The following is a 23,509-nucleotide window of genomic DNA, read 5'->3' on the forward strand; positions in this document are numbered from 1 at the left end:
CCACTATTAATCCTTGAGATTTCCAACCCAGCATACAGGTACACAATCCTTAAACCATAATCACACTCAAAATTACATTAAACGATTAAAAGAGAAAACATACAAATCTGTGTCTATTCAAAATATAAATTAAACCTGGAAATAAAGTTTTAGGATTTTGCAGGTGCGATTCACAGAAAAGGGCTAAATAGTTGATCGGCTTGTGATGCGCGAATGGCTTGCATGCTCAGCGCGAGTCTAGTCACATTTTTACTTTTTGTTGTGTATGAAAATCCCAGGAGATCAGCAGTTACAGAAATACTCAAACCAGCCCGTCTGGCACCAACAATCATGCCACGCTCCAAATCACTGAGATCACATTTTTTCCCCATTCTGATGGTTGATGTGAATATTTACTGAAGCCCCTGACCTGTATCTGCATGATTTTATACACTGCACTGCTGCCACACGATTGGCTGATTAGATAATCACATGGATGATTGTTGGTGCCAGATGGGCTGGTTTGAGTATTTCTGTAACTGCTGATCTCCTGGGATTTTCACACACAACAGTCTCTAGAATTTACTCCGAATGGTGCCAAAAACCAAAAAATCTAGTGAGCGGCAGTTCTGTGGATGGAAACACCTTGTTGATGAGAGAGATCAACAGAGAATGACCAGACTGGTTTGAACTGACAAAGTCTACAGTAACTCAGATAACCGTTCTGTACAACTGTGTTGAGAAGAATATAATCTCTGAATGCTTTACTGAGATGCGGGTTGGTGCTGTTTTGGTGACACGAGTGGGACCTACACAATATTAGGCAGGTGCTTTTAATGTTGTGGCTGATCAGTGTATATACAGCTCTGGAAAAAATTAAGAGACCACACCAAATGTTTCTTAAATAAGCATCTCTACATATATGGCAGCCATTCCATTCCAGTGTCTGTTGAATTCCTGCTTGAATGTTTGCGCCAGGAGTGGCATGTGTACGTTGGCATAGCCATCAACCAGGAAAATAAAAAATGGCACTCCATGTCAACAAGGTTGCCGACCCCTACTGTATATGTCAGTTTTATTGCAAAATATCAATATATACAGGATATACAAATATATACCCTAAGTGAAGGAGTGTAGGGAGAGCGACTGGATTGCATCGTTCACAGTGCATCATGGGACTGGGCGGAGCTGCAGAGCTCTTTTGCCAGGATTTTCTGATTGGTGGATCTCTCTTCAGGATTATGGGTAGTGTAGTTCTTCACAAAGAATTCTGCTATTAAACATGATTTATTAAAATGAGGTTGAAATAACGTGAACTGGTGTCTTCAACAGAAGCATATATCATCAATTAACAACCTCAGAACTTATAACTTATAAACCTTTAAAGGTTTATAAGTTATCATTAATAATCAATTCGTCTATGTGGGAAATTAATGGGATTTTTACTTATGGAGACAGACTGTTGCGCTTTTTCTCTTTTTTCAACAACTGTCATGGCGGAGCAACAGTTTGAAGAAAATCTTGCTGAGCAAGTTATTTCAAGTTAGTTAAGCTGTCAACCTGTTTAAACCAAGCTATTAGAGTTATAACAGATGTTGTTTAATGGCACAGTTATTCGAAGGAAAACTCTATTGTCCCCTTGAGGACTGAGGATTGTTACTGACACAGTAACGCAAGAATGCATGTTAATCGTGTACAAGAACGAGACCGCAATGTGCTAGCCAAGCGTTCACGTCTACGTTTCTGTCCTCCACAGAAGAACAGAGCAGATATGAAGAGAGAAAGAAAGAGAGACATGTAGAGTTTGGCCAGTGACATGCAGCACACAAGGGTTTCTTCAGTAAGTGGGACTCCGTCTCTCTGACCTACTTCTGCACAGTCCCGGTTCTACGGGGGTGCTTGAGGGAGCTAATCACCCTCAAACGAAACTTAGAGCACCCTCAATTGCAGACCAGGGCAAACTACTGCCCGCGGGTCGATTTATCATGAACGTTTTTTATTAGATCTTTCATTTATCTGGCTTTGGGACCTATCGCGCATCCACAAGCTTTTAATATGCTCAGGGTTGCCAGATAATAGATGTAACACCCCAATCAGAGATTTATACTTGCACTAATTGGAAATATTTCGCCTTATGTCATACTTATTTTATGCAATCTGGCAACCATACATGCGAGTGCATGCGCTTTCTCTCCGAAAAATACAAACAACAACTTAGCGCTCAACAGTGCATGGAGGGGACATGCGAGTAAAACCAATTGAGAGAGGAGTATATTTATTCTTTGTGTTATTTGTAAAATGTTACTCTAGCAGTAATCATTTATTAGTGTCATGCAGCCTGTTTTATTCAGTGGTGTGCTGAATGGGATGCCAAACACTGACAAGACCCACATCATGACCCATGAGCGTGTAAACAGGTCGATAATGTTCCGAGAATAAAACAAATGTGTCCACTTTGCGGCCAACATTTAAATAAGCTTTTAGAATCTCTTTCCCGAATATTTTATTTTACTTTTAAACCAGACTCCTGATATAGAGTGTTAAATTGAATACTAAATTACACTGCAGTGAAGTATGGTAAAATAATCAATTAATAATTATACTCAGTCTTTATTCAGTTTTACTAACACATGATAGAAATGTAGCAGCAAAACTTCAAGCAATCGCAGAATGGTCCCATCAGTCTGTAAACACTTCAGAAAATTGTGCATCATTCATTGAGTGCATGTCTGGGCTTAAAAGATAAAACTATGCAGAACTTATTATCTTCTCTGTTCCATGTTCTACTTAACGGCTGATGTGGCCCCAGTACCAAAATAATTGCACACCCCTGCTCAATGGAATATGTAAGACTAATACTGTAAATTGACAAGCAGATTTTCTTGAATACCAGCAAACACACAAAAATCACTGCAGTTAGTGTATGCACAAAATGCTGCATCAAAACTTATAAACGTGTATGATTTTGCAAATCAGTATGTCCTAATCTGCAGGTGCAGAATTTTGCTGTCATTTTCAGCGACAGATCATGGGGAAAAAACCCAAAGCAATAAATGTTTTGTACATAAAAAAACTAACTTTTCTTTACGTTGTTTAAATAGCATTTAAACATGATTTAAATGTGTAATTATGATACATCTCCACTTTATACAGAGCACCACCAGTATTTTCAGAAGCACCCTCAGTGATTTTGATCTGGAACCGGGCCTGTTTCTGCATGAAGGTTTATGTTAATGTTCAGGTCTCCATCGTAATGGATCACAGACGTCTCCAGGTGGGTGGCAGTAATGCAAGGGCGTTGTCACATGACTGACATCACCTGTTTGAGAGAGTCTGAGATTCAAGGAATCGTGAATCTCGAAGCAACAGACTGTGTTTGTGTGTTTTCTTAGAAGTTGTCCACTTTTAACTCTATTAATCCTGAGTAAACACTCTTATGCAACATGACGGAGTCTCGATGAGTTCTTAGTAAGAGTGTAGAGAGTTCACACACACACACACACACACACACACACACACACACACACACGGGTAGTGCAGGACTGGTTACACCTTTTCCATGTCATGTGATGACTGGAATTTAAACATTTTATTTAGACTGATTTGCTATTGAATTGTTAAGACCAATTTATGAATCATTTGAACAGATTCAATGAAAATACTCTGAAATCAGACATAACTCGTTTTACTCTACACGAGAGTAGGCTAATACTTGGGGATATCTTCAGGGCACACGGGCCAAGCAAGAATATTCTGTTAACGAAAAGCTTCTATCTGCAGATATTGTGTTATTGTAAGCATATAATAGGTATATTTGTTCACTATATAAATAAAGCACCTGCGTTTATAGCTTTAATTTTATAATCATGAGAAATGTTTTCACCTAACAGGAAATTGATCAAATACAGGTAACTTGCTTTCAAAATTGGACCATAACAGTACGGGAGGGTAAAAATACTGATTTCCAATGCATCGTGTTCTTCATTTGAACGATCTCGATATCGATTCTTAAATCCCAAGATCGATCTTTTACTCTATGTAATCCATTTATCATTGAATTATGTCTCTTTTAATATCCTTTCTGTTCTTTACAGTCAGCTGTTGAACAAAAACAACAAAAGTTAAAACATTTAATTCTAATCATGCATCGCATGGATCAGATAAAGTCATTCCAGTCTCGTTAACGTGCTCATTTACAGACGCTCTTTACAGAACTGCCGGTTTTCTTAAAGAGACAGTACCGTTTTTAGCACATGTTCAACAAATCAATGTAAATACTTGTAAATAGTAATATTATGTAATTAAACTATAAACATGTAACAAATAATTCTATATGCAATATAATATCATATTTATTAATTGAATACATGGATTTGTTCATTTTTAAAAAGCCAAAATGTGACCAAAATGATGAACAAATAATAAAATATAATTAGTAAAATTTATATTTTCTTTATGTACCTAGTAAGAAGGTCCCCGGTGTGATTATCAGCATTACCTGAGAGAGAATTTCTTTCATATGTAAGTGAAATGGATATTATAACTGAAATACACCCATATTGCAAAATTTGGATTGAACAATAACAGTGAAGTTTTTTTCATAAAAGCAATGATCTGAACATTTGACTTTTCAAGTCTTTTTCTTGACCAAATGAATGAATAGCCTAGATTTTTGCATGCTTGTCAGTCATCCATGATTACGTTATTTATCCTTCCCATTCCATCAAAACAACAGATAAAGGTTATTTATAGCACCACATGTAAAACACGAGGCACTGCAGAAATATCGAGACGAGGCACGACGTCCATCTAGTGCAAGTTTACAGAGGAAAACAATTGAAAAACAGCGCTAACACACGCAAAACGCATTCGGTGTGAACAGCCCCTAAGACAACTGACAACCTCACATGGGGCGCCACTGAAAATTTCAAACGAGCTGGATTTGGCCTTACGGGTCACCAGTTGAATAAGCCTGATGTACTGTATAGCTACTATAGACATTCCTTTGACTTTTAAAATGCAAGTAGTTTCCATGATTTTATTGATTTCATGGCTCGGAAAACACAATAAAAGTTCCCATTTCACTTGTTTTAACCATACAAACTTAAAACTTCTGTGGTACATTTATCATAATTTAATGATTTTTAGATATTTTAATTGGAAAATACAAAAATACTCATCAAGAATAGGATTTTTCTAGAGTATTTTGGTTTACTGAAGTATTTTTCCCCCTATAATTGAGTAAAGGTTATTTAAAGGTATGGTTTTTTTTTTTAATGCTTTCATCCTCATTTCTTTATTGCTAGTAGTAAGCATACAACTTGTTAACAAGCATACAAGGCACAATCTGTATCTGAATTGTCGCTTAAGAACTGTTGATTAATCAATGTAATAATCACCTGAATAGTCGATTATCAAAATAAACGTCCCACTTCTGGAGACTAAACACACACACACACACAAACACACAGAGACACAAAAAAACAAAAAGAATTGAGTTCAAAGTGAACCAGCAGTCATATCATACAGTACTTATTAATATGAATGAATGGGTATAAAAGGTGTAAATAAATCAAAGTCAACTCAAGTGTTCAGCTGAAGAACCCAAAACACAGCAGAAATCAATACAAAGAAAAAGACAATGAGCAAATGACAAAAGAACAGCAAAATGAAAGATGGAGAGGAAAACGAGGTTCAAATACACATCTAAAACTGCAATAAATATCTGAGCTGTGAGAATTGAGAGAGGCACAAAGAGAGAGAAACTACAAGAGACTGAAATGTAAAAGTCTATAAAACAGCGGCTTTACTCAGAGGTGCAATTAAACGAGTGTGAGCGAGAGATGCTCGAGTGCTGGAGGAGAGAAACGCTTCTCAGGTAGTGTGTGAGAAACTCCTCAGCACAGCAGAAAAAGTGCTCGCTCAGGAAGTGGCTGTTTTTTATAGTAAGGGCTTTTTCCATCAGAGAGACTCGTGGGTTAATTTGGTTCTCAGAGGCAGACGCAGATAAGTTAACTAAATCTTATTTTCCCGAATGCTCTGGCGCAGGTCAGCACAAACACAGCCACGCAAACACATAAATAACTCACAGAGAACACGGCAAAGAGAGAGAGAGAGAAACACAAAGGAAAGAGAGAGAGAGTGTTTGTTTGTTCCCTACGGGCTGTGTCAGTTTCTGTCAAAAAGGTGTCGGGCAAGTGGACAGTAATGCATCACTGTTCTGAAAATTAACGCAAAATGAACACCAAATGAAAGTACAAATTTGGGGAGTAAACTTTTTAGGATTTTTTTCGTAAATTAATGTATTTTTTGATTATGATGTAAGGACAACAGTCTAATACTTGCTAACGTAAGTGTAGCAAACAAATAGAAGAAAACATCAGTTATAGGGGCCGTTCAGACTGAACGTGCTACATGCAAAAGTTACATACAGTGCAACAAATCACGGGTGTCTCCAGATGCGTTTTTAAAAGTTCTTTTAACTTGACACAATGTCTTACAAACACAGTGCTCATGTGTGCAGCGATGGGGAAAAAAAAAACTATCAAAGACGACTGTCTAGCGCACAAAGAAAAACCATTTTTTTAAAAAACAGCACACATGCAAAAAAACTATTGTTAAAACTATTGATTTTAAATGATGCTGCATCCAAGCTGCTTGGGGTCAGTGTAAGTCCAAGATGACACAAAGACAAAAGTTACTGAGTGCAGCTTTAAGGTAAAGGGATTTGGCGTAGGGATGGGTATGAAAACAGATTTCCCAATTCGATTCTGATTCACAGGCTCTGAAAAAATTATCTCCCAGATAATGCTGTTTACTACACAGGGGAACGTCTAATTAGGCACATTAGTACTATTTTACTAATTATATTTTAAGACATAATTCAATGACAAATGGATTGTGTGGATCTCATCTTTGGACACATTACACAGAACGAGCCAAACCAAACTTTTACTCTCAACATGCAGTGAAAGGATCTCACTGCCAAACTTCTACACCACTATACTACTCAATCACTGCTGAACTTCATCATCACTATACTACTCAATCACTTCTCAAGTTCAGCAGTGATTGAGTAGTATAGTGATGATGAAGTTCAGCAGTGATTGAGTAGTATAGTGATGAGGAAGTTCAGCAGTGATTGAGTAGTATAGTGATGAGGAAGTTCAGCAGTGATTGAGTAGTATAGTGATGATGAAGTTCAGCAGTGATTGAGTAGTATAGTGATGAAGTTCAGCAGTGATTGAGTAGTATAGTGATGATGAAGTTCAGCAGTGATTGAGCAGTATAGTGGTGTAGAAGTTCAGCAGTGATTGAGTAGTATAGTGATGAAGAAGTTCAGCGGTGATTGAGTAGTATAGTGATGAGGAAGTTCAGCAGTGATTGAGTAGTATAGTGATGAAGAAGTTCAGCAGTGATTGAGTAGTATAGTGATGATGAAGTTCAGCAGTGATTGAGTAGTATAGTGATGAGGAAGTTCAGCAGTGATTGAGTAGTATAGTGATGAGGAAGTTCAGCAGTGATTGAGTAGTATAGTGATGAGGAAGTTCAGCAGTGATTGAGTAGTATAGTGATGATGAAGTTCAGCAGTGATTGAGCAGTATAGTGGTGTAGAAGTTCAGCAGTGATTGAGTAGTATAGTGATGAAGAAGTTCAGCGGTGATTGAGTAGTATAGTGATGAGGAAGTTCAGCAGTGATTGAGTAGTATAGTGATGAAGAAGTTCAGCAGTGTTTGAGTGGTATAGTGGTGTAGAAGTTCAGCAATGTTTGAGTAGTATAGTGGTGTAGAAGTTCAGCAGTGATTGAGTAGTATAGTGATGTAGAAGTTCAGCAGTGATTGAGCAGTATAGTGATGAGGAAGTTCAGCAGTGATTGTGTAGTATAGTGATGAAGAAGTTCAGCAGTGTTTGAGTGGTATAGTGGTGTAGAAGTTCAGCAATGTTTGAGTAGTATAGTGGTGTAGAAGTTCAGCAGTGATTGAGTAGTATAGTGATGTAGAAGTTCAGCAGTGATTGAGTAGTATAGTGATGTAGAAGTTCAGCAGAGATTGAGTAGTATAGTGATGAGGAAGTTCAGCAGTGATTGTGTAGTATAGTGATGATGAAGTTCAGCAGTGATTGAGTAGTATAGTGAGGAAGTTCAGCAGTGATTGAGTAGTATAGTGATGAGGAAGTTCAGCAGTGATTGAGTAGTATAGTGATGATGAAGTTCAGCAGTGATTGAGTAGTATAGTGATGAAGTTCAGCAGTGATTGAGTAGTATAGTGATGATGAAGTTCAGCAGTGATTGAGCAGTATAGTGGTGTAGAAGTTCAGCAGTGATTGAGTAGTATAGTGATGAAGAAGTTCAGCAGTGATTGAGTAGTATAGTGATGATGAAGTTCAGTGATTGAGTAGTATAGTGGTGAAGTTCAGCAGTGATTGAGTAGTATAGTGATGAAGAAGTTCAGCAGTGATTGAGTAGTATAGTGATGAAGAAGTTCAGCAGTGATTGAGTAGTATAGTGATGAAGAAGTTCAGCAGTGATTGAGTAGTATAGTGATGAAGAAGTTCAGCAGTGTTTGAGTAGTATAGTGGTGTAGAAGTTCAGCAGTGATTGAGTAGTATAGTGGTGTAGAAGTTCAGCAGTGATTGAGTAGTATAGTGATGAAGTTCAGCAGTGATTGAGTAGTATAGTGATGAAGAAGTTCAGCAGTGATTGAGTAGTATAGTGATGAAGAAGTTCAGCAGTGATTGAGTAGTATAGTGATGAAGAAGTTCAGCAGTGATTGAGTAGTATAGTGATGAAGAAGTTCAGCAGTGTTTGAGTAGTATAGTGGTGTAGAAGTTCAGCAGTGATTGAGTAGTATAGTGGTGTAGAAGTTCAGCAGTGATTGAGTAGTATAGTGATGAAGTTCAGCAGTGATTGAGTAGTATAGTGATGAAGAAGTTCAGCAGTGATTGAGTAGTATAGTTGAGTATATGGCTTTACCAGCCAGTTTCCAATTATAGACATTTTAGTCACATAGCGTGAAATTTGGTGGCAGATGCGAGTGATTTTCACTCATAGTAGTAGAGGGTTGCGCATAGTGTAAAAGATTGATCTAAGGATTTAAGAAACTATATTGTGATTGTTCAAATCAAGATCTTGTTGCATCATAAATCAATATTTTTACCCATTTCTAATTTGGCGTGCTGTCCATAACGGAGGGGCTCGAGCACAGGACTGGGCTTGAACTCTGAGATCCCCCCTACACTTTCTGACTAAAGGAAGAAATAGACCATTTTGAAAAATAATTGGTATAAGTGTTATAAAATAAGTGTCATCACTATACTATTCAACCACTGCTGAACTTCTTCAACACTATACTACTCAATCACTGCTGAACTTCAACACTATACTACACAATCACTGCTGAACTTCTTCATCACTATACTACATAATCACTGCTGAACTTCAACACTATACTACACAATCACTGCTGAACTTCTTCATCACTATACTACATAATCACTGCTGAACTTCAACACTATACTACACAATCACTGCTGAACTTCAACACTATACTACACAATCACTGCTGAACTTCTTCATCACTATACTACTCAATCACTGCTGAACTTCTACATCACTATACTACTCAATAACTGCTGAACTACTACATCACTATACTACTCAATCACTGCTGAACTTCTTCATCACTATACTACTCAATCACTGCTGAACTTCAACACTATACTACTCAATCACTGCTGAACTTCATCACTGTACTACACAATCACTGCTGAACTTCAACACTGTACTACACAATCACTGCTGAACTTCATCACTATACTACTCAACCACTGCTGAACTTCTTCATCACTATACTACTCAATCACTGCTGAACTTCTTCATCACTATACTACTCAATCACTGCTGAACTTCTTCATCACTATACTACTCAATCACTGCTGAACTTCTACACCACTATACTACTCAATCACTGCTGATCTTCATCACTATACTACTCAATCACTGCTGAAATTCTTCATCACTATACTACACAATCACTGCTGATCTTCATCACTATACTACACAATCACTGCTGAACTTCATCACTATACTACTCAATCACTGCTGAACTTCTACATCACTATACTACTCAATAACTGCTGAACTACTACATCACTATACTACTCAATAACTGCTTAACTTCTTCATCACTATACTACTCAATCACTGCTGAACTTCACCACTATACTACTCAATCACTGCTGAACTTCTACACCACTATACTACTCAATCACTGCTGAACTTCTACATCACTATACTACTCAATCACTGCTGAACTTCATCATCACTATACTACTCAATCAGTGCTGAACTTCATCATCACTATACTACTCAATCACTGCTGAACTTCTACACCACTATACTACTCAATCACTGCTGAACTTCATCATCACTATGCTACTCAATCACTGCTGAACGTCATCACTATACTACTCAATCACTGCAGAGGGAAACCTCAACATTTACCAGCCAGTTTCCAATTCACTACTATTCAAAACCTGCTCCAGAGCACTCTGGACCTCAGACTGGGGCGAAGGTTCATCTTCCAACAGGACAACGACCCTAAGCACACAGCCAAGATAACAAAGGAGTGGCTCCGGGACACCTCTGTGAATGTCCTTGAGTGGCCCAGCCAGAGCCCAGACTTGAACCCGATTGAACATCTCTGGAGAGATCTGAAAATGGCTGTGCACCGACGCTCCCCATCCAACCTGATGGAGCTTGAGAGGTCCTGCAAAGAAGAATGGGAGAAACTGCCCAAAAATAGGTGTGCCAAGCTTGTAGCATCATACTCAAAAAGACTTGAGTCTGTAATTGGTGCCAAAGGTGCTTCAACAAAGGCTGTGAATACTTATGTACATGTGTGTTGTGTGGTTTTTTATATTTTTATTTTTTTTTATATATATAAATTTGCAAAGATTTCAAACAAACTTCTTTCATGTTGTCATTATGGGGTATTGTTTGTAGAATTTTGAGGAAAATAATGAATTTAATCCATTTTGGAATAAGACTGTAACATAACAAAATGTGGAAAAAGTGAAGCGCTGTGAATACTTTCCGGATGCACTGTAGATGAAAAAGCTCCTCCCGAACTTACGTTTGCAACTTCTAAACAATTTTTTTTTTTAAATTAACAGTGCAATGTGAACATTGTGAATTAATCAAATAAATAAACTAAAGAAAACATCAGTGACTGTTAGTGGCCGTTCAGTTCAAATGCATCCTTGCGTTACAAAGAGCTCGACACAGCACAATGCATGGAAAAGAACTCAGTTGTTTCGAGACGAGTTGACATGGTGCCTTAAAAATGCTGTGCTGCTTCAGTGTGAATGGCCCCTTTACACTTTCTTTTACTAACTTCTACATTAGCTATCAAATATTTAGCTAGCATAACTATATGGTAAGACATTTCTGGCATAAATCCACTAAACAAAAAATATGAAGAGTAAAATCATGTAAACTCTTGACATTTCACAGAGAGACTTCCAAATCCAAACTCTGTGTTTTTCCATGTAGCTTCACTTCATTTGACTTTGGATATTAGATGGGTTCATCACAGAGCAAGTCTAACCCTCATTTTTGACCATCAAGTGGAGCACAAGCTGTTTCTTTCTGATCTCTGTAGTGTTTGTGTAAAAACACATTATTGTAAGGTGATGAGTGCTCGATTATAATTCATAATGCCATTAGCTTTCAAAAACACACATCCACAAACATTTCAGCTCGAGTGCAAACTAATGCACAAACATTAAATGAAGGTGCTGTTTCTCTGCAACTCAATGAAAGTGAGATGCCACACCTGCCTGAAAAGATAAATCTCATTTCAACTTATTTCTAGACAAGGTTTCTCCTCTTCTGTCTAGATTTCCCTCATTCTGAGGTTCATTTTGTGCGTGTGGAGATTGCAAGAGCGAGCAACACTTCAACACTGCGGGTAAAAACTGCAGCAAAGCGCAGCCGAGATGATGCAACTGGAAGACATCGTCCTGCGCTTGACTGCAGGCAGTGCGAGAACACCATCAATGATGAGAATAAAAGTAGAGAAGACATTAGAAATATCCATACTTCACTGCACACACACTGCGGCAGATTCATTTTCAAGACGTTTTCCCTAAATATGAACCTTTGATGATTATCTTTCAAAACTTTATTTGTAAATCTGTGAGGAGAAAAAACATCCATAAAGCACCATAATTCAGCACAGGTTTGAGATGAGTTTCATTGCCACTAAACATAAGTCAAGCGTCACTATTACTATTGCTCATAGAACAAACCTCTAACTGTAAAATCATGTGTTGTTCTTGAGGAGAGGTGTGCTGTTACTTCAACAAGAGATCTCACTTACCATTTTCACCTGGTGCAGGAACATAAAACAGGTGAAAAAAATCAGAATCAAAATCAGAGTCAAATTTAGAGAACGGAATATCATAGGTAGACTCTTTTGACTTGAGCCAATAAGCAACCACCCAGAACACCATAGCAACCACATAGCAACGTCCCGGCAACCACCCAGAACACCCTAGCAACCTCATAGCAACATCCCGGCACCCACCCAGAACACCCTCATAGCAACGTCCCGGCAACCACCCAGAACACCCTAGCAACCTCATAGCAACATCCCGGCAACCACCCAGAACACCCTAGTAACCTCATAGCGACATCCCGGCACCCACCCAGAACACCCTCATAGCAACATCCCGGCAACCACCCAGAATACTCTAGCAACCTCATAGTGATGTCCCGGCACCCACCCAGAACTAGGGATGTGCCGATACCATTTTCCTCTTCCGATCCAATTCCGAAATCAGAAATCTCAGTATCTGCTGATCCCAAGCTGATACCAGTGTTGTTTTTTTGCATAATCAGTTTAGAATATCTTTCCATTATTGTGTGGAAATAATTGGGAGTACTCTTTAATATGTAAAGAAACACAAACCTCTAACTGCACATTATTTCAATATAAATGTATAGCTTATTAAGAAACACTTTATTATTAACTATCTCACTTATCATTCACAGTTATTTTTTGTAACCCATTCAACTGAAATATTGTTATAAATTGTAAACAAATACTAATGATGATATAATAATAATAATAAATTGTTATTAATATTATTATTATTATTATTATTATTATTGACTTTAAATTTTAAAATACAACAGTAATATATTTAAATCGTGCACTTTTAAAACCCTCTGGCTTTTATTTTGACATTCTGAACTCTTCAGGAAGTCCAGTATGTGTCTGTTTGTAGGCAAGTTCACAGTAGTTTAATTCACTTCTTATTCAAATTCTGGTAAAATGCACCTCCGGTGCCGTTCTAAATGCATATTATAAGCGAACCGAACTATTGAGCATCTACATCTGAGATGCTGTTCGTGAGTAGCGCTCAAATATTGCGCACCGCTGTGAAGGCTAAAATATCCATGAGTGCATCAGCAGCCTGTGCGCGGGTTTGTGTCAACAGAGCAGCAGCATTCACTAACGCGCTGGTGCTGTGCATACTATATATTTACTTATTAAACACAGCCTTTTGTGATTCACAGAGCTATCACACATCTTCAAGTGGCTTTGAATAAAATGCACGAGTCATATGAACTATTTTAATGGTGTTTTAATGGTTCTTTTATGTCATTTTTTGAGCTTGACAGTAACAAACATGACACACAGTATCGGATTTGGATCGGGCTCGTCAGACCGATACCCGATCCTTTTAAAAGCTTCAGTTTTGGAGCCGCTACCGATCCAGGTATCGGATCGGTGCATCCCTACCCAGAACACCCTCATAGCAACATCCCGGCAACCACCCAGAACACCCTATCAACCTCTTAGCAACTTCCCGGCACCCTAGCACTGAGTGAGTTTTGCACAGGTAAACACCACTCACATTTACAACATTCCTAAAATGTAAAAATCAATTTTTTGTCCTTTTTCTGCTCATATACATTAATAGTACAGATTGCAGTCATATTTCCTGATGTGAGCAGAGGACTTTAGTCCCGTGGTATCTTTTTAAAACTATGCCACTGTTCCGAGATAGAGCGAGCAGGTGTGTGCGGTATTATACTTGAGTGTCTTACAGCCTATTTCATCATTTGCTCAGAGGACGTGAAAACAAAAATAGACTCTATTGATCCCCTCCACCCCCAAACACACACACACACACACACACTTCCTCCATACCTTGTTTCATCATTCTCTTTTTTCACTTTCACCCTAAGAAAACTTTATATTTTCTGTCATTTGGAACGTCATTAAGCATCACTACAGTGTAAAAACCACACCTTAAATAACCTTCATCTGACACCACACACACACACATACACATTAACTATGGAAATGAGGACAATTAATATACACTTAATTACAATCGCTATAGACCACACCTATCCCTAAAAGAAATGTAGATGACCTACAACATTTGCCAAAATGTGCAGTATACATGCTGTAATGTAGCATACTAGTTTATGAAAAATGTATCACTGTATAATACGTTCAGTTTCACATAGATATTTAAATAGTTAAACATACCAATATTTAAAATCAAGGTAGGCGGTATACAGTGTATTGTGCACAGAATTCAGTATGTAGTAAGCTAGTATTCCATTCCAGACACACACATTGAAACACTCTGTACATGACTGCATAAGTATGAATACACACACACACACACAAAGTGGGTTAATGATCAGCATGAGTGTGTTTACTCTATTGCACCTGTCACTGAACACACTCAGAGCACTCAACGTCTTTCCTGAAGTTTCATCAACCTGCCACTCGAACCCTGATCCGCCCACATACACACAGCAGAACACCACTGCGTGTGCGTGTGGATATTCATACGCTAAGCACGAGTGTCATTTTCTCAAAAACATCAAACTACTGTTGCAGCTCTGTTGGGCTCTTCATTTCTTGAAATTTTTCACGAAATATCTTGACGAGTCCTGTGCATTTGCGATTGAAACAGGACGTTTGGGTGAGTCATATCAAAGAGTTTTTCTTTTTTTTTTTCTCAATAGCCAAATGAAAAAATAAATACAATTCCATCAGTGGCGCCCAACTACGACTCCAGAGGCTGCTCAAAATTCTGTTGCACCACAGAGTGCCAGTCACATAGTTCTCCATTAAATTTGACCCAAAATCATTACCAAACTTTGTTTACTTCATTATTATTTACTTCAGCCTTGGCTAGAAGGTACACTGTGTATATGAATCTTTCATATAGCCTACACCAGGGGTCTTCAACCATTTTCAGGCCAAGGACCCCTTAGTATGTACAGAGACGGAGCAGGGACCCCCATTGCATATTGTCTGAAAATTGAGTGTTGCATTTTATGCCTATAAAAACACGTATGGTATCATATTATTTTATGTACATATTTTATGATTTTACTTTGCAAAGCCATTAAAATAATTATTAAATTAAATATATCAGAGGTCTGCAACCTTTTTGACATTAAGTGCTATTTTTAATTTTCCTTTTTAATCACTGTGCCACACCCCCTACAAAAAAAAGAAGAAGAAAAATAGAGATAAACAGACAGACAAACAGAAAGACTGTCCATGCAGAATAAAAAAAACTTTTATACGGTTACTGATAGGCCTATACCTGGAGTCTTCATCTCATGTTAGTGATCGAATTTATACATACGTTTCAAAATTACAGTTAATTTCTGTAGGAGGAAAACGTTGTAATGATGACAAAATGACTGTGTGCACCTTTAATTATGTTGATTTGACAGTCACCGTCAGTGTAGCCTAAGGCAGCTTGATAATCTCAGCTGTAACTATATATTTAGACATATTACATATACATAGGTCTATACTGTATATTAAGTATAGGCTGATAGTTCTGAAAGCAAAAAGCAACTAATAATACAAGAAACTGTAGGCTGACATTCGCACACCGTGAAAAATGCATAGCAGACACGTTTACTTACGCAACCCTCTACTGCAACGCTGCTTAACATGATATGCATTGTGTTATGAGCGGCTCATAATGAGCATAGGCGATGGGCTAATTTCGTCAAACTTTAACAATGTTCACCGTTACATTTAGTTCATATCAAAATAAAACAGGATGCACGAATATGAGGAAGGATTACTAAAAGAGGAAGATTTGGCATGCAGGTTCGAGGGGCTTCAGAAAGTGGATGGACCCAAATACATACTCCTCTCTCGCCTGGGACGTGCGAGCACGAGGATCAAGTGCGAGCGCGAGGTGATTGTGTTCAGCGACTAATACCGGGTCCTTGAATAACGTATAACGTGCGAGTAAGGGCAGCCGGTAAAGTTTCTGGTGCCCCATAAGGAGTTGGTGCCATACGCAGACTGCGAAATATGCATATAGGGAGCGGTGGTACTGTCTCTCAATCGCGTGCAAGTGATTATTACGAGTGCCGGTGGAAGATCAAACAATAATTTGCAGATCCCCTGCGGCACCACCGCGGACCTCCTGTTGAAGTCCCTTGGCCTACACAATGTATTTTCAGTAACAAACATGTCTTTTTTTAATTTTTTTATCCCAATTTGGAATGCCCAATTCCCACTACTTAGTAGGTCCTCATGGTGGTGCGGTTACTCACCTCAATCCGGGTGGTGGAGGACAAGTCTCAGTCGCCTCCGCTTCTGAGACTGTCAATCCGTGCATCTTATCACGTGACTCGTTGTGCATGACACCGCGGAGACTCACAGCATGTGGAGGCTCATGCTACTCTCCACGATCCATGCACAACTTACCACACGCCCCATTGAGCGTGAGAACCACTAATCACGACCACGAGGAGGTTACCCCATGTGACTCTACACTCCCTAGCAACCGGGCCAATTTGGTTGCTTAGGAGACCTGGCTGGAGTCACTCAGCACACCCTGGATTCAAACTCACGACTCCAGGGGTGGTATTCAGCGTCAGTGCTCGCTGAGCTACCCAGACCCAACACGCATGTCTTTTTTAAATTTTGGCAGTCTGAATGAAGCCTATTTAAGTCTACATACCACGAGCTCATACGGACACATTCGGCATATGCGCACTATGACTGCTTTGCAATACTTTTTTAGTAGTCAATGGTATGGGTGGGTAAAAATATTGTTTTTCCAATTAATCGCTATCTTTATTTGAATGATCACGATTTCGATTCTTAAATCCCAAGATCGATCTTTCACTCAAAGTGCAACCCTGCACTACAATGAAAGGAAATCACTCGCATTTGCAACCAAATTTCACACAGATGATGTAAAGCCATTCAGGTCCTCTCTCGTTAACATGCGCTCATTTAACGGCGCTGTTTACAGAAATGCCGTTTTTTGTTAAAGAGACAGTGCTGGTTTTAGCATGTGTTCAACAAATCAGTGTAAATAGTACAAATTATGCAATTTAACAATAAATATGTAAACTTTTCGCACCACAATTCAGGGTTAGAACCAGTGCTTTGGAGCAGAGCTTCATTACCCAGCGTTAAAAAGACATATAATATTTGAGCGTCCATTTGTGAGGACGTGTGTGTATACAGCTCAGCGATTCCCTCACATAAGGTAATAAATCTCAAGCTCATCTCCAGCGCTTTTAAACCAGCTACTGAATACTGAACAATGTTCATTTGTCCTCATACGCCTGAGAGAGACTGTCTATATTTATTAAACAGAAGAATAGAGAAAGAGACGGCTTTTCTGAAGGACACCTGTCCTCCAGCAGAGAAAAAAAACACTCATCACCCACGCTGACAACTTCCTGTATTCGCGTTCATCAATTAAGGATGTTTGGACAAAATAGGACAAATTCAAAAACAGCTGTGATTTACTTCCTGCTGAGATAGATGAATGGGGTGAAACCCCACCCATCGAGAACATGCGAGGGTCCTTTTCCACAAAAGCAATTTTGCATACAGAAAACTAGATTATTACATTATTTTTATGACAATTCAGCACAAAGTACACACACGCAACGTGTATCTGTTGCGATCACTAATGCATCTGCCATGCGTCTTGAAGCAGAGGAAGAATATTCTTCTGGGGGAAGAGAGACAAAAAGGAAAAAAACTACCTGTTATTAAAAAAAAAAAAAAAAGAGGAAGCAAAGAAACTGCAATCTGTTGCAAAACACTTACTGTAAATGCAAACGATCACATTTCTTTTGGTGATGCAAGTGTTGCATTTTGAAAAGTTGCAAGAACAGCATTCAGCTCTTGTTCTTTACAATGTTCAAACAGCACCATTTTACATCTTTATTTAAGAGTAACCTCGGGGAGGCACGTCTACAGTCGTTTGTGACATCGCACCATCGCATTACAGTCTTTCACCGAGCAGAAAGATCACCAAAAACAGCGCAAACGCCATCTGTCAAGTGCGAGGCAGTGTTTCCATCGTCTCAGCATTTTCACAGAATGCCTTAAAGACAAAAAACTCTCCTGTTCGCCACAACTTCAATCATGCACGCATTTGCTCTCTCTGGAGTCTAACATCAGCAGATTTTCACTCATAAGCATCGGTCAGCGCTCAGTAAAGACGGAGACAGTGAATATTCAGTCCTGATCAGATTACACCCCTCAACCACACCGTTTCAGACTGTAATGGCCCCACTATCACAATTAGCTGGGATTTTTATTGGGACATTTCTGCTTAATAATGTAAACAGGCTCTTAAAAGGGTCCAAATGGCTCTACGAGATCAATTTTACAGTACCACAATAATCTGTCAAAGAACATACTGATAAGAGAGCATCATGCTACTGCGATTGTTTTGTGGACAAGGTAGCACCATGATATTCTTCTATGAAGCACCTTGAAGTACCATGTAAATACCACGGTATATAAATGATAATCATTCAGAATCAACCATAGCATGTACCAAAATACCACAGTAATACCATCTGACACCATCACTATATAATTACCATAGTATTCTTTTCAGTTTCTTGGAGTACCATGTAAATACCATGGCATATGAATATGGCATCATACAGCAGCGTTTTTGGGCATCATCATGGGCATCAAGCTGATTTAGTATGCACAGGATACCCAAAAATGCTGTCTGGGTAGGCAAGTTCCTTGAAGAGCCATTTAAATACCACAGTATATGAATATAATCATTCATTACCACAGTATCAGAGACACAAAAACCATATATGCAAGGTATGCAACGTATAGGGGTGCCATGTAAAGGGTGGCGCCAACAGCTCACTAAAGGGGGCACAATCGGCCTCCTTGACCCCTCCAACATCACCCCCCAACAAATACATGGGGCACAAAATTTTGTTTCGCATACCCGCTCGGAAATGGGTAGTTGTGCCCCTGCACAGTATATACCAAAATACCATGGTAATACCATCTGTCACCATACCATGGTATTACCATAGTACTCTTTGTAGTTTCTTGAAGTACCATGTAAATACCATGGTAAATGAATAGGCAATCATAGAGCAGCATTTTGGGGAATCATCATGGGCATAAAGCTGATTTGGTAAGCACCGAATACCCAAATATTCTGTCTAGGTTGGCAAGTTCCTTGGAGTACCATGTAAATACCATGCTATCATGATTCAGTACCCTAGTATATACTGTACCAAAATACCAGGGTAATACTATCTGACACCATACCATGGTATTACCATAGTACTCTTTGTAGTTTCTTGGAGTACCATGTAAATACCATGGTACATTAATTAGGCAATCATACAGCAAAATGTTTGGGCATCATCATGGGCATCAAGCTGATTTGGTATGCATTGGATACCCAAAAATGCTGTCTAGGTTGGCAAGTTCCTTGGAGTACCATGTAAATACAGCCATACATGAATATAATCGTTCTGTATCATACTATATAGCAAACTACCATGGAAACCATCTGACACAATCACTACACCATGGTATTACCATAGCATTCATTAAAGTTCATTGAAGTACCATGCAAATACCACGGTGTGTGAAAATGGAAATCCCACAGTGCCCAGGTATATTTTAAAGTACCTATTATCAGCATTTTTAAATGAATATGAATATAGTAATATTGCAAAAATGCTGTTGATTCGGAACAGCTGATGCTCAATGCTGTCCTGGTGGGCAAGTATTTCCCGCCATAATAGGATATGTCTATTTAATAATAGAACTGTACAACATCTAATATACATCTATACATTGATCATTCTGATTCTTTTCTGATTATATGTAAAAAGCAATTTAGGACCGAATATTTTAGTGTCACTGAAACTTATTTAACAATCCAAAAGAAGAACATGCTTGAGTCCAGAGTCCATGAATTATTATATCATTATTTTAATTGTGTTATGATTATTATTTCATTACAACTCAGACAAACTATCAAGAATCTGCGCAGTGATTATATGTATTACTGATATTATCGATTTAAACGATCATCCACGCGCTCTCTCCGTGCCTTGAAAGCTCACCGGTCCCGGCGAATAATGTGCCGTGTTGCCATGACGCCCCGGTGCCCGCGCGGGCTCACGTCAAACAAATATCAGCGATTGATGAATCAGCACCCTCCGTTAATAGCGCTCGTTTGATCGTGAGAATTCAGCGGGTTTAATCCGGATCGACATTTAACGGAACTGAATCCCTGTTTGAAGAACGAATCACGACCAGCAGGAAAACACCGGGAAACTAGTTTCACTTCAAATCACCCCGAAAAAAATCTCAGAATCCGACAATAAACAATGTGTCAAAGTAAACTACTCTTACAACAAGCTATTACCATTATCATGAACTCACACAGTCAAAGAAAGAATCAATTAATGATCATTCAATATCACGTTATTACTGTCTGATACACTTTTAAACCTGTAGAATTATTTCACAACTCTCAAATAAAACAGAAACAGTGCGCGGTACCTGGAACCGGGTCGATCCGCGTCCAGCGCAGCCGGTTCTGATGAAGCGGCAGGTTCCGATTATTCACAGATCCGGAGATCCGTGTGTGTGTGTGTGTGTGTGTGTGTGTGTGTGTGTGTGTGTGAGTTAAGCTTTACTAGAGACACACGCTCACTCTTTATAACACAACACGAATCCCGCTGATTTCTGCAAACGTTTCAAATCGAAAGCGACGATCTGAGCCGATCAGAACGGCCACCGGCGGGTGATCGATCATAGATGAGGGTGTGTGAGTGTGTATCGATGAGCCCTTTGTCTGCTCGCTGTCAACATGGCTCTCTCACTCTCACTCTCTCTCTCTCTATGAGTGTGTGTGTGTGTGTGTGTGTGTGTGTGTGTGTGTGTGTGTGTGTGTGTGTGTGTGTGTGTGTGTGTGTTTTAGCGGAATTACCTGTTCGTGATGATTCAGCACGGCGAGCCCTTTAACGCGCGCGTCAAGCGCGACGCGCACAGCAGCGTCATGTCGCCTCGTCCGGCAGTCATAAACACTGATCAAATGTTTTACAGTTTTATATTATAATAGCTATAGTATAGTGTAGTATTAAATAGAATTATATATATCATATTAATAAAATACAGTAATAGGACTATTACAACTTGTTACAGTTATTAATAGATTAATAGTGAAGCTAATATTGACCAATATAAGACTAAATTGATTCAGAATATTGAGATACTAGTACTAAAAACAAAACCTAAAGAATGTTTCAAGCTTTTTCATTTTCTCTCCTGACAACTGTGTTGTAGAAATTAATTTAGAATTGTATTAATGTATGATTAAGATTAAAATTAATATTATACATGAAGATAGAACATATACATTATATTAATTTATATTCTAAAATAAACTGTATTTAAGAATTGATTTTTCTGTTTGGTGCTTTTGAGTGTTTATCCACACATGCATGTTATTCATCACGTGTGTAGTGTGTTTACATTTGTAAATTTGCTCCGCAAAAAATGTTGTGTAAGAAATAGTGAGCGTGTCTCTAGTAAAGCTGAAGTTACACACACACATACATACACACTCTCACACGCACGCACACTCTTACACACTTGCACACTCTCACACACACAGAGTCACACACATGTAACGGTGGCCAGCTGACAGATAGCTGTGCAATGTGTATAAACCTCACTCTCCTGACGTCAAGAGGTGCACTAGCGACTGACACTAGAGGCTGTAGCCTTTGGCCTTTGTTAGCGCACCGGCCTCCCATGCCGGGTTGGAGTCCCGTATGGAGCGGGTAGAACATGAGCGGCACGCGCGCGCGCGCACACACACTTACTCACACACACACACACAAGCATCCACGCACACTCTCTCTCTCTCGCGCACGCGCGCACACACACTCACACAGTGTCGCGCGCGCGCACACACACACACACACACACACGCACGCTCACTCACACACTCTCTCTCTCTCTCTCACACTCACACACAGTGTCGCGTACACTCAGCAAAACAGATCGCATATCTGAGCGACTCTCGTCTGCTCGAGCGGAACTTCAGCGCGCCTACAAACACATCGAACGCGAACGCACTCACCGGAAGCGTGTGAAGCAGCAGATGACGGTCACCGGAGAAAATCCCGCGGGAGTTTGACGGTGTTGTCGGTGAATTTTGTGTCGGTTTTGATCCGCTTTCTCTCGCGCTGGGGCCAGACGTCATATGATGTTTGCTCACGTGCTTTCATTCATGAAGGATCTACGCAACGCACAGCGCGACTCTTAAAGCGACACGCACACATTAACGTTCAACAATAACAGGGATTTTAATTTTGCCACATGATGTATTAATTTTATTCTTGTTCTTCTTAATATGTCTCACTGTAATTGCAATGTTGGCATTTAATGTAATATATATATATATATATATATATATATAATAGCACACAGACCTAAATATATCAGTGCAAAAATTAAAGCATTAGTCTGCCATATGATGTCAAACTGTTTAAACCACTGCATGTCGCACTGAAAAAATATTTTAGACTATTTTTAAAATTTACACATTTAAGTTTTTTAATAAAATCCCATCACATTGAATTGGTTATTTTTTTTACAAAATTAAATTACCATTTTATTAAGCTCAATCGTTAACTTTATGTCTGCTTAAAACAACATCACACCTTTACAAATTATATGATAAAGGTAAAATATCCTAAAAAATTTCAGTGTATTTTTTTCTGTTATCATCAAATAATTCAAGCTAATAATTAATCACAAATATGACTGTCTCACAGTTAACTAATTCAATGAAAATGTAGCTTAACACAAAATCTTTAAAAAAATTATATTAATTTTCTAAATTAAAACGAGTATTTTCTGTTACATACTACTTTAGTTTATTGTTGCTGTAGTCAGAAGTGAACCTTGCAAGTGTCTCTAAATGACTTATTTTTCTAACATATTAATTTTTAGTGTTATTCATGGTACACATTCATCATCTTGGTCTTTAGGATGGACTTTGAGAAATAACACTTTATTGACATCGCTTTGTTCTCCTAAAATTGAATACATAGACACCAAATTAATGCCAATTAGTTTTAAACATTTCCTACCAAATAATAACATCACTTAATTTACTTTATTAATACATGCCATGTGTT

General features: G+C 38.7%; 1 protein-coding gene across 31 annotated transcripts in view; it reads right to left on the reverse strand.

Annotated features, from left to right (window-relative positions):
- Positions 1–23,509, reverse strand: part of LOC127428197 (transcription factor MafG-like) — a 46,555-nt gene that overhangs the window by 22,100 nt on the left and 946 nt on the right. For 5 of the 31 annotated variants that reach the window (XR_007895058.1, XR_007895048.1, XR_007895050.1 and 2 more), the window contains exons 1-2: positions 12,620–20,350; positions 12,360–12,541 (exon numbers count right to left, since the gene is read on the reverse strand). The exons of 1 other annotated variant lie outside the window; for it this stretch is intronic. Coding sequence is in view for 3 of the 30 variants with exons in the window: in XM_051676372.1 (XP_051532332.1) it covers positions 5,379–5,420; positions 12,360–12,541; positions 12,620–12,624 (229 nt within the window). In the remaining 27 variants the exon portion in view is untranslated. 25 more of the 31 variants (XR_007895057.1, XR_007895056.1, XR_007895049.1 and 22 more) reach the window with 17 other exon arrangements.

The sequence above is a fragment of the Myxocyprinus asiaticus genome, chromosome 37 (genome assembly GCF_019703515.2).
Source record: "Myxocyprinus asiaticus isolate MX2 ecotype Aquarium Trade chromosome 37, UBuf_Myxa_2, whole genome shotgun sequence".
NCBI lineage: Eukaryota > Metazoa > Chordata > Actinopteri > Cypriniformes > Catostomidae > Myxocyprinus > Myxocyprinus asiaticus.